The sequence below is a fragment of the Petaurus breviceps genome, unplaced genomic scaffold (assembly GCF_028583685.1).
Source record: "Petaurus breviceps papuanus isolate PSGF00001 unplaced genomic scaffold, PetGlider_PUasm1.0 140, whole genome shotgun sequence".
NCBI lineage: Eukaryota > Metazoa > Chordata > Mammalia > Diprotodontia > Petauridae > Petaurus > Petaurus breviceps.
Window position 1 is genome coordinate 46,172,162 of NW_027185698.1, and position 14,239 is coordinate 46,186,400.

Consider the following 14,239-nt stretch of genomic DNA (forward strand, 5'->3'; position numbering starts at 1 on the left):
TCCAGCGCTCTCTGCACTCGGGCACAGGGTCCCCAGCACCTAATGTTATGTGTAATAAAAGTGGTCATAGCTTTCATCAGGTTGGCATTTTGTGGTTTACTGTCGGGGTACAGATATTGTCCATGTCTGAAAGATGAGGGAACAGGTATAGAGTCCGAAGCTAATAAGCTTCGGGGTCAAGTCTCTTGTTTCAAAGTTCCATGTTAGTTTGGGGATGGCAGAGGCCTTCTGAGTCAGTGTAAGGGACAAGCTTTTTTTCCACATCTCTAAGGGTTCCAGAAGCACAAACAATTTAAAAGAGAGAAAAGATAGACTAACACCACAAAAAATAACAATTTGTATTTCTCTGGTACTTTAAAGTTTACAGAGTACTTTCCCCACACAGAACGACAGAAGCAGAAGGGACTTTTATGAGCCCATCAAGTTGCCTTATGTAATTTACAGATGAGGATTCTGAGGCCCACAGAAGGAAAGCAACTTATCCAAGATCACATAGTAAATTAATTGTAGAGCTGGTTTTGAACCCAAATCTCCTGCCTTCCATGACTCATCCTAAAACATTATGCCAAGAGGACTTTCTATGCATTACATACAATGAGAAAATCATGTTAACCATAGTTTTTATTAACTATAATAGTTAATACTAATAATTATTATTACAAACAATAATTTAAAGTTCATGTAAGGCTCAGGACAGCCATAAAGAGCATCACAGTGACAAAAGTGGTCCTGTGTAACATAATACAAATTCATTTCAGCCCGGCCCCAACACTGACTCAGAACTGATGTAGCCACATTCTAATTTATTTCCAGTGCACCCCTTTAAAAGCAGGCAGTCCCTCTCTGTGCCATGCTTGGCACAGCCCAAGCACGGGGTAGCACCAGGGACTGTACCCACTGTGGCGGGCAGGATTTAAAGAGCTTCAGCAGGGGACTCACATCAATGGACATCCACACACTCGCTGGAGCTTAACAGCCCAACCCAGGCCCCAAACACCAGGAGAGTTGACTGCAGCAGCCCACGAGCAAGGAAAATCCCCCAGAATCTTAATTAGAATATGTACAGGACATTCCATAAAGCTCATTGTTTCCTGTCAAGTCCAAGTAGCCACCAGCTGCTGTTAAGTACACACAATGGTTTCTGGCCCTGGTGTTAGTGCCAATAGCCATGTTCATCACCCAATCTCAAAGAGTTATCTGATGGAACAAGCTGATACGCTAGCTGGGAGAGGCAGGGCAGAGCCCATGTGGTGGGAGATGCCAAAGGAAGGTCTTGGCAGCTTCCACAAACACTTAGTTCTAGTTCCATGAGTGCTGTATCCTCTCCTCCGGGATCAGTTTGGAAACAACTTAATTTAATGCGTAGTTAAACTGGTTGGCAAACTTCTCATGCTTCTTCTGGTCCATACGATTCATAGCCTTTATCACTCTTTTCATTGCTCCTCTGCAAAAAAAAAAAAGGAAGTGACCCAGAAGAGTCAGTCATAGAATACACTGAGCAGGTGTAGGGAATGGGAGACACAGGGGGTAAGAATCATAACATCACAGACTGAGAGTTGGAAGGGCCCAAGAGGCCATCCAGTCCAATTCCCTCATTTTACAGACATAGAAACTGAGGCATAGAGAGGTTAGATGACTGGCCCAGTCAAATAACTGGTGTCTGAGGCAGGATTTGAACCCATGGCTTCCTGACACCAAAGCCAGAACCCTATGCATCCCATTCCACTGCCCTCAAATGTCCACATAAGGGCCACCCCTCCCCAAGAGATGTCTCTGGGAGGCCATGCATTGTCCCCACGAGGCTGCCCCAGTGTCTGAACTACCCTGGGGAATGGCTTTCAGATTCAGCAGTAGAGACTGAGGAGGCAGGGGACAAAACTTCCTCTTCTGAGGGTCACTTTAATTTCTGAAAAGGCTCATCCAGAGCCCAGGCTGGTAAAGGTGATTACACTTCGTGAAGCCTCTTTGGGTCCAAAACACAGTAAGTCTCTCAAGTAAGGAGGGTACTGACCAGAGTCAGAGCTCTGAGGCCATAGCCATGGGCACATCTGAACACTTGTGTCTGGCACAGGCAAGTCCACGAGAAGAGGTCCCCAGCCTAAACAGGGGTCTGCTCTGGAGAGGGCAGCTGACCTGCTAGGCTGCGACCTCCCCCCGCCCCACCCCCCCCCCCCAGCCGGGCAGAGAGTACCAGAATCCCAGAATACTAAGTGCTGGAAGGGACTTTCCTGAGAGGCCACTCATTCTGAGCCTGCCTCTAACAAAGGCTTAGGCTTTACAGGGCATCAGTTGCAGAGCCCTGGCTTGAACCCAGGCATCCTCACTCCTGGTCTGCTGCATTCTCCACTAAACTATGATGCCTGCATATGAAAGAATCCTTAGGAAGGTTTGCAGAAAAACTGAGGGAGAGACAGGTCATTATTCATCAGGTCTAATGTTGCACTAATAATGCAGAACAAATTTGTCAGGTTAACAAAATTAGCTCTTGTGATATGCAAATAGTTTTCATTTAACTATGTTTTTTGAAAAGGAATAGCAAGTTCATGTTTTATTTATTCCAACCCAGCATCACACTGTGCTTGGTGCTTGGCTCTCACTTACTTAGGCGGGTACCAGGCCAACAGGTACGAAGTTCCTTCACACTCATTACCTTATTGTGCCCTCCCAACAGCCTGGGGCGGGGGCAGGGCAGATATCATCGGTTTATCTGGAAAAGGAAGTTTAGGCCACGAAGCAGGAGCAGAAATAACAGGTACACTGCTCAAGTACTGCCTGGTGGTGAGGAAATGGCCCAGGCACCATCCTCTTCCTCCTGCTCTTCCTCCTCCTGCTCCTGCTCTTCCTCCTCCTCCTCCTGCTCTTCCTCCTCCTGCTCCTGCTCTTCCTCCTCCTCCTCCTGCTCTTCCTCCTCCTCCTCCTGCTCTTCCTCCTCCTCCTCCATCTCTTCTTCCTCTTGCTCCTGCTCTTCCTCCTCCTTGCCTGCTGCTTTGCTTTCTGGAGAAGCCTCCCCCCTAAAACCCTGCTGTCCTGACAGGTACCTCCCACCATGAGAGCACCCTTCACCTCACTCACATTCTCTCATCTTCTGGCTTCCAAACTCTGTTCTGACAACTTCCCCTTGACAGCTCCCTGCTGTCCTCCCCCTTAGAACGGGAGCGTCTTGGAGTAGAAACCGCCTTGTTGGCCTCATTTGAATCCCAAGTGCTCGGCATATTGCCTGATACATTGTACATGCTTAATAACTGCTCTCTCAGCCTCAAGATCTATGAGAAAAGGTGGCTAGAGGGTTACGATGTGTGTGCCTGGGCAAAAAATAACCCTAACAATGAGACTGTGAATCCCCTGGAGGAACAAAGTACTCTTGCCCCCATCTGAACCCAGGTCCTTTGCCTCCAAGTCTAAGGCTCTTTCCACTATGGCAGGCTCTTCATCAGTAAATCAGCAAATATTCTAAAATAAACTCCTTGAAAATGGAGAACTTTCAGCTGACTTCTGGATCCCTGCAGCCACAGCTCCTCTGCAGTTTGACACTCTAAATCTGGTCAGGGAGGAGAAAAACGAATCCTTGGAGCTGCTGGGGCAGTGGGTGCTCCAGTAGACGAGGGGCTCTGCTCAAGGCCAGGCACCCATGCAGAGCTGAGTCAGCTCTGACACCCCTTCTGTGGGCAGGGGAACATCACGCTGATTCCCAAGCGGCAGGGTCGTCACCTCCTTTACTGCTCCCTTCTCCATCAAACCATGGCCACATGTATGCTCAAAGTCAATGGCAAGGAGGACTACAATCTAGCTAAAGCCCTCCTCTTGATGTGAGACAGGGAAGAGAACAGGTGGTAAATCATTCTGGTTATTCCAACTTTCTGGCTACTAATTTCTTTTGTTCTATTTTGTTGGTTTTTTGTTTTTGTTTTTTTTTGCTTTTTGGAGTAAGGCAATTGGGGTTAAGTGACTTGCCCAAGGTCACACAGCTAGCTTTTGTGTTAAGTGTCTGAATCTGGATTTGAACTCAGGTCCTCCTGACTCCAGGGCCAGTGCTCTATTCACTGTGCCACCTGCCGCCCCATAATTTCTTCATATAAGAGCGAAGAGATTTCATGACCAAAGGTCAGAAATTTAAAAAATGGACAGAACAGGTGGCTAGAGCATTTTTAAAATTTAAAATGAATAAAACATAAGGCAAGGTCACTTAACTTCTTACTAATCCAGACAACTCTCTCCAAAGCTCCAGGCTGCTGAGAAAGAGCTCACCTCCATTCGCAGAGGAAATTCTTCACTGGCAAGTTTCCCAGACCAAAGAAATCATAGGCCCAGCCCTCTCCACTCCCCTTTCCTCCCTTTCCTTATTAAGTAGATCACAGATGATCTCTGAAGATAATTCACAAAGTGCAGTTGCAGACACAGGGTCCCAAAACCTCAGAGCTAGAGTGAGGCAGCCCATTCCATTTTCCAACAGCTCAGTTTTAGGAAGTTCTTCCTTGTGCCAACTTCTGCCTCCCCAAGACTTCCTCCTGTGGATCCTGTGAGGCCAAACAGAACAAGCCTCATCTCTCTTCCACATGGAAGAGTTTTTCAGATCTTTGAAGGCTCCTTGGGTCACATCTGCTTGGGGTTTCTCCATTCCTCAATATCCGATTCTGAAAACAGCCACCAATCTGCAAGGCTGAGGTTACTGTCCTCATTTTATAGAGGAGGAAACTAAATCCAAAGAAGCAACAATTCTCCCAAGGTCACATAGCTACAGAGTGGCAGAGCTGATATTTAAACAGGATCTTCTGATTCCAAACCCAGGTTGCCTTGAACAATAAGACTCTAAGACATCCATGGAGAGAGAGCAAGGCCAGCAAGAGAAGCATGCTTTGGTGGGGGGAGACATCACTTACTTGTCAAACACCTTCTTCCCAATCCTCGCCCTGGACGTGTTGACCTGCTGCTTCAGATCAGTCAGATTTGGGTACTTCTTTTTCTTTCCTTTGCTTTTCCCTTCTGTTCCTTTTTTACTGTACCTGGCAGAGCCAAGGTCCACTCCAGTAGCTGCTTCAACTTCCTTCATAAACTCTACATCTTGCCACTCTGTTAAAAGGAAATAAGTGCTTTAGAAAAATACTTTGTATTTACTTTTCTTCTATCTCCCAAAGCCTCCAAAAAGCCTCATGGTGGCTTCACTAAGGCCATTCAGCAGGGCACAATTTCTGACAGGCTCTACCAAGCTGAAGGGCCTTCAAGTACGGACCAAGTTTAGTCAAGTACAGGACTGCACCTGCTATGCAAGTCATCACCAGGAGGATGGCCATTATTGGGTGATGAATTATTCAGCCTTTAGCAACCCTGGAAAGAGAAAAAATGACAAAAGGGAAGTTAGGTGTGGCCTTCTCCACCCCTACAGGGACAGAGGCCAAGAAAATCAGGCAGAGTACGAAGAATCACACAGGTGTCAGCCCATCTATAAACAGTTACTGAATCATCAGTACTGGGAATGTGGGATCTTGTACCTAGCACACAGTAGGTGCTTAACAGTAAGTCTGTTTGCTGACTGATCCTTGTCCAATGACCACTGAGTCTATAATCACACTGTAAGGACTGAACAATGTCAATGACTCCATTCTTGCTATATATGAAGTCAGAGGACACAAGAGCTAACTGGAAGGATAGGTTGAAGAGCTAACAAAAGAGATGACAGGACTGGTTACATCACATGCCCAAGGGCAATAAGAAATGTCATTTCATGAGACATGATCATCTCATCTTGAAAGAAGAAAATTACAACTTTTATACTAACATCTGTTACAAAGGACAAAGAAGGAAAGAAATTCTACAAAGAATTCAACAAGATCTTGCAAAAATATAAGTATACACACACACATTTGTTGACTTCAATGCAAATGCTGACTTCAATGCAAGTCACTGGGGAGGAGGGCAAAAGATTTGCTGGAAAATATGATTCAGGATGAAACAAAAGAGATTAAGAGGCCTCGGGACTACTTTGAAGCTTAACATTTATATATCATGAATACTTTCTATAATAAAAGAGCTGAAAGGTGCTGGACATAGTGAAAACAGAATGAAATTAATTATATCTTAACAGGCAGCAAATGACCTGTTAGTAACTTAAGAATCATTTGTAAATAATGGGCTACGTGTAATCTGAAATATTTTTATTATAACAAAAGTCAAGAGCGACTCCAAATGAGAAAAATAAAGATAAGCAGATACAATGGGCAACTACAACAGCTGCACTCTGCCATATTCCATAAGTTATTGATTTTGAAAAACAGGAGATGGATAAAATAAGATGCTGACAGAGATTATCACCATTTCCTACAGAAGTTTAACCAATGCAAAGCAATTAAAACAATGACGAGGCTAAAAGAGCCCAGAACTTGCCTCATCCAGTAAATACCTGACCTCTTCGTCAACCAAAAAGACATAGTAGCCAATGGCCACGTTAGTTTATCATACAAATTCCTTTATAAAACATTACAGGGGAAGATAGTGGAAGATTACAAGCAGTACCATTTCATGAAATAGCAAAGTGCAGTGGAGGGGAAAATGAGTCTTTAAAAGCTTCATCTGATTATCTCAAGAACATTTATAGGTAACTCTTGAAAAAGGATAACAAATAAGTGGAAAATGGAACAGATCTGTCAGTTTTTCGATAACAAATTATTTTCATCATTGAAGGCACAGGAACCACATCTACGTCTAACACCTCAGTCTCTGAGGTGCTCTATGAAGAAAGGAAAATCACACCCAAGAGTATAATGATGGGAAAAGTGGCTGGAACAAACTTAGTAGACTCAGAAGAAATCCACTCTGGAGCTGACACAAATTTGGAAGCATCGAGGAATAGTTATTCAATATAACTGAAAGAACAGAAGATACTAAATGAATGAAAAAAGCAAGAACATGATCGTCATGTCATCAAAAAGTTAATCAAGAGGACATTAACTGTTCATATGCCTACTTTCTCATCTCTGAAATTTTTATGAGAATGATCTACACATGTATTGAAGATATCTGATATCTAAAAGCAAGAAACAGGCAGGTTTTACAAAAATATTTTTAGTAGTCACACAATTGACTAAAAGATAGAGACTATAAGATCCTACTATTTGCTGATGATAAAAAAAAAAGCATTTGACATAATAGAAAAAAAGAAACCTTAAAGGCTCTTTTCCAGCATCTTGTTTCTCATTCATATGTTAAGGTCATACAAAATTTCCCATTCAACAGTCCTTTGATTATTAATGTCAAGGTGGGTATATGTGCTTCCTACAGATATTTGCCAATTCTTTCTTGGATACAGTCTAAATGCAGAAGGATTCTCTATAGACAGTTAGGTTTTTCAGATGTTTCTTTCTGTAGAAGACATTGGCATGAACGCTGCAAGCCCCAGAATACTGCAACAGTTCCTCAATGAGATGTATAATCATCCAGAAGAGATCAGTCCAATATGCCACATAGGAAAAAAATGAATATAGAATGCCTATGTCCAGACAAGTGGCTTTGAGTTAGTATGTCAGGACATATATCCCAAAAAGGTACAGCAGAGAGAGAATTAGCTAGACCTAGAATGAATCAAATAGGGAAAATGGAATGGGCTGCATTTCATTTGGGAAGTTACAGTTCTTTAAACATCAGGACTCTTCCCAGTGATGCTATAGGAGTCATAAAAGACCATAATCTCCCAAAAGGCAAAATGGAGAACTAATGGGAGCACATGGACATGAATCACACAGAATGAGAAGCTCTGACTAGACTATAGTCCATTCTGTGGGAAAGGAGAATCCATGGGGATGACATCATGGATCCAATTAAGTGCATGTAATAATGAGCTCACAACACCCAGTGAGGAAGGTCACTGACAAGCTATCATGGTCCCTTGGACTTCAGATAATAAAACTGAGGCAAAGAAAGATTTAATTACTCATAGAATCACAGAGTTGGAAGGGATCTCCAAGGTGACCTAACCCAACGAATTCCTGAACAATAATCCCTTCCTCAGTAATCTCAACAAATGGTTACTCAACCTTTTCTAGAAAAACTCCAGTAAAGAAGAAATACGTCACACAGCCCAGTTTACTTTGGAACAGCTCTAATTATTCAAATGTTTTTTTCTTATCTTAAATCTAAATCTGCCTTTCTGCAGCTTCCACCCAGCGATCCTACTTTTGCTCTCTGGAAGCAGAGCATGTCTGATTCTTCTTCAACATGGTAACCCCTCAAATATCGCTATCCTGTCCTCTGCCCTGACAAATATTCTCTAGTTCCTTTAACCAATCTTCAAGATACACTATCATTCTTGGACACCCTCTGATGGAGGCTTTCCGGCTTATAGATATCTCTCCAAAAATATGTCTCCCAGAATGAAATATAATACTCTGGATATGATCTGACCAGGATTGTAAAGGGCAGTAGGATTATCACTTTCCTAGTGCTGGACATTGTGTCCCTCTTAATGTAGCCTAAGGCAGCCTTAGTTGGGTTTTGAGTGCCATATCATACTGTCAACTCATGTCTAGCTTTCTTTTCAGTCCACTAAAATTCCCATATCTTTTTCAGAAGAACTATTGTTTAGCTAAACCTTCCCCCATTTTGGACTTGTTTGATTCTGTAAACTGAATTTAAGATTTTATATTATTCCTATCAAATTTCATTGGAGATTTGACCCTATATTCTAGCCTGCTGAAACAACTTTTAATTCCCGCTGTATCATTCAACTTATAAACTCTTTCTCAGCTTTGTTTCATTTACAAATAATCTGATAAGTATACTATATTTGCCTTTAACCAAGTCATATTCAATAAACATAATAAATACTTACTACGAATCATGCCAAAGGTGAATGGAAACATAAAAACAGGTATATATAGTTTGTTACCCAAAATGATTTGAAAGATAAAAGTATATACAGTATATTACCCAAAATGACTTGAATACAAGAGATGGCATAACAGATGTTATTGATCTACAAGTATTTATTAAGTGCCTCCCTATTATGTGCAAAGACTGGTGGTAAGCACTGTGTATACAAAGAAAAAAAATTAAACCATCTCTGATCTCAAAGAACTAACATTCAATTAGAAGAGGCAACATGTATTCATGTAACTATTTACACAATATGTGCAAATAAATGTAAGGTAATTTTGTTGGGAGTAGGAAGGTCAGACTGCTGGTATTATTGTTTGTCCTTCATTCTCATCAGAAGGTGATGTCATTGGGGCCGCCAGGTAGCACAGCGAGTAAGAGCACCGGCTCCAGTGTCAGGATGACCTGGGGATCAAATCTGGGCTCAGACACTCAGCACCACACCTAGAAATAACTGGCCGTGTAACCTTGAGCAAGTTACTTAACCCCGATTGCTTTAAAAAAAAAAAAAAAGGTGATGTCATGGCTCACAAGTGAACTGTAGTTAAGTGAGGGAGGGCTGGGCAAGGTCACAGCCTCACTCTCTCCTCTGGAGTCATATGGGTCCAGTGGCCAGATATGGATCAGGACGACTAGAGATAGCTCCAGATGGAAAGATCAGGAAAGAACTTATATGGGAGGTAGTTTTTAAGCTGAGCTTTGAAAGAAACTAGGGATTCTAAGAGAGAGAGAGAGAGAGATGAGGAGGGCATGCACTCCAGGTCTAAAGCACAGTCTCTGCCAAGACATTGAGATGTCTGGATCATGGACATGGATGACCAGGAAGAGAAGTGGACTGGTCATATACTGATAGTGAGAGGTAACTGATAACAGTGCCACGTGAGTAGCCTTAAGACAGTAAAAGAACCAGGGGAAGGTATTTGGATTAGGCAGAAAACTTGTGCAAAATAACAGACAAGAATCAGATAGTTTAAGAGGGCATACAAAGAGAGTATATACTATACTGGCGAAGTTGAGTGAATCCATACCAGTGAAATCCCAGAATCTTTTAAGAATTTAAATTTTTTTGCAGTTGTTTTGGGCTGGGAATGCAAAGATGAAAAATAATTCAGGCCTTGCCTCAAAGAGTTTACAGTCTAGTAAGAGAATAATTATGATAAAGATGAGAATAAGTCACAGCTAAGGGAAGGCTTTATTGAAGGAGTGGAAGCTGAGTTGCCTCTTTATTTGACTGAAGTGATAGGTCATTACAGTAAAAACAGTCAATTGATATGGTCACTCCCAGACACCGAGCTTCAGAATGGTGAGATATTCTGGCGTCTATCACCAGGCTAAGCAGAACCAGGACAAAAGAGATGGCTAAAGGAAGTCTCAGGACTTACATTTACAGTAAAGATAACCGTCCTCCCCACCCTTAACCTAAAGATAGCTAACTTCTATCAGCCAAGGCTGTGCAGAGAAAGAGGATGAATGGTGGACACAATCAATACATATTTGAAAAGCAGGGTTTTCATTCCCTTAAACAACATCCTACCTATCCAATCAATTTAAATATACATTTGTCCTAAGCTAGAAACATATGGCCCCCTGAGATCCATATGCCACAGAGGAAAGAAGAAGAGATTACACTACCAGAGGCAGGAGAAGAAATCTCTCCCTGTTGTCCCATACAATCTATAAGAGCAAAACAAATCTCAAATCACGCCACATCCATCCTGCCCAATGCTAAACAACTCCAAGAAAACCCCCATAAGTCTGGGCACAGTTTGAAATAGACCAGGAGATAAATATTATCAACTTATTAGCTCCTGATGTAAAACATTAGCTTTCAATAACTTCCAAGCTCTCTGAGTGTGGGGTAGGTACTTAATAAATGTTTGTTAAATTGAATGGAAGTAAAATTAATGCATGCTGAGAATGGCCCTGGCCTTTCTCCAGGCACTCTCATTGGACCAGCATTAATACCATAAGTGCACGTGGCTAAATGTGTAAAATTAAGAGTCAGATTTAAACACAGAGATAGAAGGAGAAAGAAAATGAAGCTGTGAAGCAAAAGTTAAGGAAAAGAAACACCCCGGGGAATACAACACATACATTTGACAGATAAGAAGACTTCGCCAAGTTTATTTTTCTGAAGTGAAGGAATACCGGGGAGCACAATTCAGATACAGGAACGATTAATCCAAGATTAAGGAAAACTGTCTAAACAGTTTATCTCCCAGTAATAAGAAGGCGTCACAGTTTAAGAACCCAGTGAATGGAGCAATTGTTTAAACACAACGAAAAAATGCCCGCATCCAGTAGAGACGAAATGAGCATTGGAGTAAAATGAAGGAGCAATTTAAAAGCCTTTGAAAAAAATCAATAGACTGGCAGGGAAGAGCAGCCTTTTTGAGCATTGATGGGCCCCTAAAGCTCTTCATACATTGTTACTGAGTTTAGCAGCCGGGAAAAGAAAATTACACAGTTTGCAAGGGTAGGCGGGAATCAATACTGTAGTTAGTAAAGAGATGCTATTTCACATCTGACTGGCCAGAGGCCTGCCTTCCTCGCTTGTCCCGATACCTGTTTGTTAACAAGTCACTAAGGGCTGAAAAACCAGATACTCTTCAGGGTTGACACAAAAAATAGGCACTTAATTTGCTGCCCCGTGCACACTCTTGGGGAAGGATGAACGCTGCAGATTAGCAGGGTCAGAGTAATCCCTCACGGGGCATTGTTTTAGACCCAGGGTTTCACAGACCATTGTCTGGGCACTTAGTTAAAATCTCATATTTTAGACCAAGAATTCCCATACACACAGAGAAGTCACTAATTATGACAAATAAAGAACAGAGCGTGGCACTGTTGCTCAAGAAACTGGACCGGGGACTCCCATGAACTCTATTATTCTCCCAGTGTATTCATTATTGCATTTCCCTTCCATTATATCACCTGAGGTTGAAAATGGAATTTCTTTTCCAAAGGAGCCCAGAGCAAAGGAAGCAGTGCTGAGATCATGCTCCAAAAGTCTAATTTTTCCTCTGGAAAAATTCTTCCAATAAAATAAAGATTAAATTCTTATTACACACCAAATAGACAAATAGGGGAAATGATATATTATGAATTTAAAGCATTAACACTGAAGAAGGCAAGGGAAGGGAATAAGTATTTCTGTAGCACTGACTAGGTGCCAGGCACTGTTCTAAGCTTGTTCTATGAATATTGTCACATTTTATCCTCGTGAAATCCCTTTGAGTTAGGTGCTGTGAATATCCCCATTTTACAGCTGAGGAAACTGAGGCACATGGAGGTTAAAGAGCAATGAATGGGGTGACCTGACCTCCACAATTACATAAGATGATGGTAGGAAAAGAGCAGATTTGGAGTTCTAACCCTGGGTTTCAAAATCTGGCTTTATTATTTAACTCCCTGTGTGATCTAAGGTAGGTCCAGGGCCCGCCTGAGTCTCATTCTCCTCATCTACAAAATGGGAGAGTCTATCTCAAAGGTCCCTTCTGTCTCTGAATCCCATTTATCTGTGACATTACTTGGTATTACCTAGAGCGTAAGGCTGAGTACCTGGACTTCCACAGAATGTTTAATAAGTCGATTTGGGATTTAGTGATGAATGTGTCCTTAGAATTTGTCTAGTACAGACCCTTCATTCTCCAGATGAGGAAACTGAGGTCCAGTAAAGGGAAGGGACTTATCCAAGGGCCCACTGGCAAGAAACAACAAAGCTGGGAAGCAAAGTTCGGCCCTCAGACTCAATCTCATGCTTTTTGCAGCTGGGTAGTGCAGGTATAACTCATCTCCCTGAGTTCAAATCTGGCCTCAGACACTTAAACTAAGGCACTTCACCTTGTCTGCCTCAGTTTCCTCATCTATAAAATAAGCTGAAAAAGGAAATGGCAATCTGCACCAGTATCTTTGTCAAGAAAACCCCAAATGAAGTCATAAAGAGTGGACCACCACTGAAATGACTCAACAACAACACATTGTTTCCCTTTAATGGTTCCTGATGCTGATGAGGAGGAGGGATGATATTTCACAAGTGTCCAACAGCAGGATGATGTCACATGATGAGGCTGTACTACAAAAGCAATTCACACACTGAAGTCTGTGCATTTAAAAGAGGGCAGAAGTTCAAGGCTCTGGTTTCCAAGTACCTAATGAATTTAAGTGTATTTTATCCTACCAAGTAGCGAATCAACTTAGCTGCATTTTCTCTCTTTTTAAAAAAATTTAATTCTTTTCAATGAACAAAAATCTATTTTCTTTCCCTTCTACTTCCTCCAACCTTTAGGGAAAAAAAAGAAATAAAACTTTTGTAACATATATTTAGCTATATTCTCAAAAGACACTGAGTTAACACTCACCAATTTAATGTGATTTAAGCTTTGCTGATTCAGATTTGTTGGCTGGAAAACAGTCTTGAGAAGGTGCGAGTTAAAGGCTGACTTGCCTTTGCTGATCCCATTCAGTGAAGTCCGGTTTCCTCATCTATTAAATGACTCCTGTGTTTGGACTAAAGTGATCCCTGGATCTCTTCCAGCTTTGTGCTTTGTCCTAACAACCCTCCCAGCTCTCTGCTTTTGATTCGAAGTTGAAATGTATTCATTAGGTTTCTGAAAACTACACTTTTATTGCCTCTGAACACTTGCTAAGAAGCCAAATGCACGAAGTCTCTCCTCTCACTGCACATTCTTACCTGAATGGTCTCGGCAGGCAGCCATGCGGCTATCTCCCCTTTGAGCCAGACGAAGGATTTAGAACTTCATTTGCTGGGAATTAGTCAACATTTCACAATGGCTCATTATTGTTATTGTTCATCCTCTGAAAACCTGTCTCCAGGATGGTTAATGGCTGAACCAATCACCGTTTTAAAAATCACTCCAGAATGGGTGGAACTCTATTTGACACAGGCGGGCTAAGAGATAATGTGTCTTACTGGGAAGAAATGAGGTTAGTTTCTAAGTAAGTACTATGGCTAAGTCAATTAACTTCTCTTGCCTCAACTGCTTCATCAAAAACAACAACAACACACCAAACTTTAAGGATCTGTGAATCCCCACTGGTGGGCTTCTCTCCACCAACACAGATGATAACTTCTCTAGGAGATAGTCTTCATGAATTCATGAAGTGGCTGAAAAATGCTACCCTGTGACCAACTGTCTGGTGACAAGTAAGACTCCGTACACTTAGCTCAGCTAGTCCTTGGACAACAGTCCATCACTGTGCTCAAAGCCTGTCTTACTTGACAGGAGGTATTAGAAGCTGACTGTACTGAAATAGCTTTTGAGAATGTCCATAATACAATTAGGTGTCAGAGGAGGGGTTCTGGAGGAGAATGGGAGAGAGGAAGAAAGGGAGAGAGAAATGGAGGAAGAGAAAA

The 14,239-nt window shown here is 42.1% G+C and overlaps 1 protein-coding gene across 4 annotated transcripts in view; it reads right to left on the reverse strand.

Moving 5' to 3' along the window:
* Positions 1–316: 316 nt before the first annotated feature.
* Positions 317–14,239, reverse strand: part of UVSSA (UV stimulated scaffold protein A) — a 102,306-nt gene continuing 88,383 nt past the window's right edge. For all 4 annotated transcript variants that reach the window (XM_069071441.1, XM_069071449.1, XM_069071458.1 and 1 more), the window contains 2 exons: positions 4,878–5,067; positions 317–1,444 (listed from right to left, as the gene is read on the reverse strand). In XM_069071441.1, the coding sequence (XP_068927542.1) occupies positions 1,351–1,444; positions 4,878–5,067 (284 nt within the window). In that variant the 3' untranslated portion in view covers positions 317–1,350. The remainder of the gene's footprint in view (positions 1,445–4,877; positions 5,068–14,239) is intronic.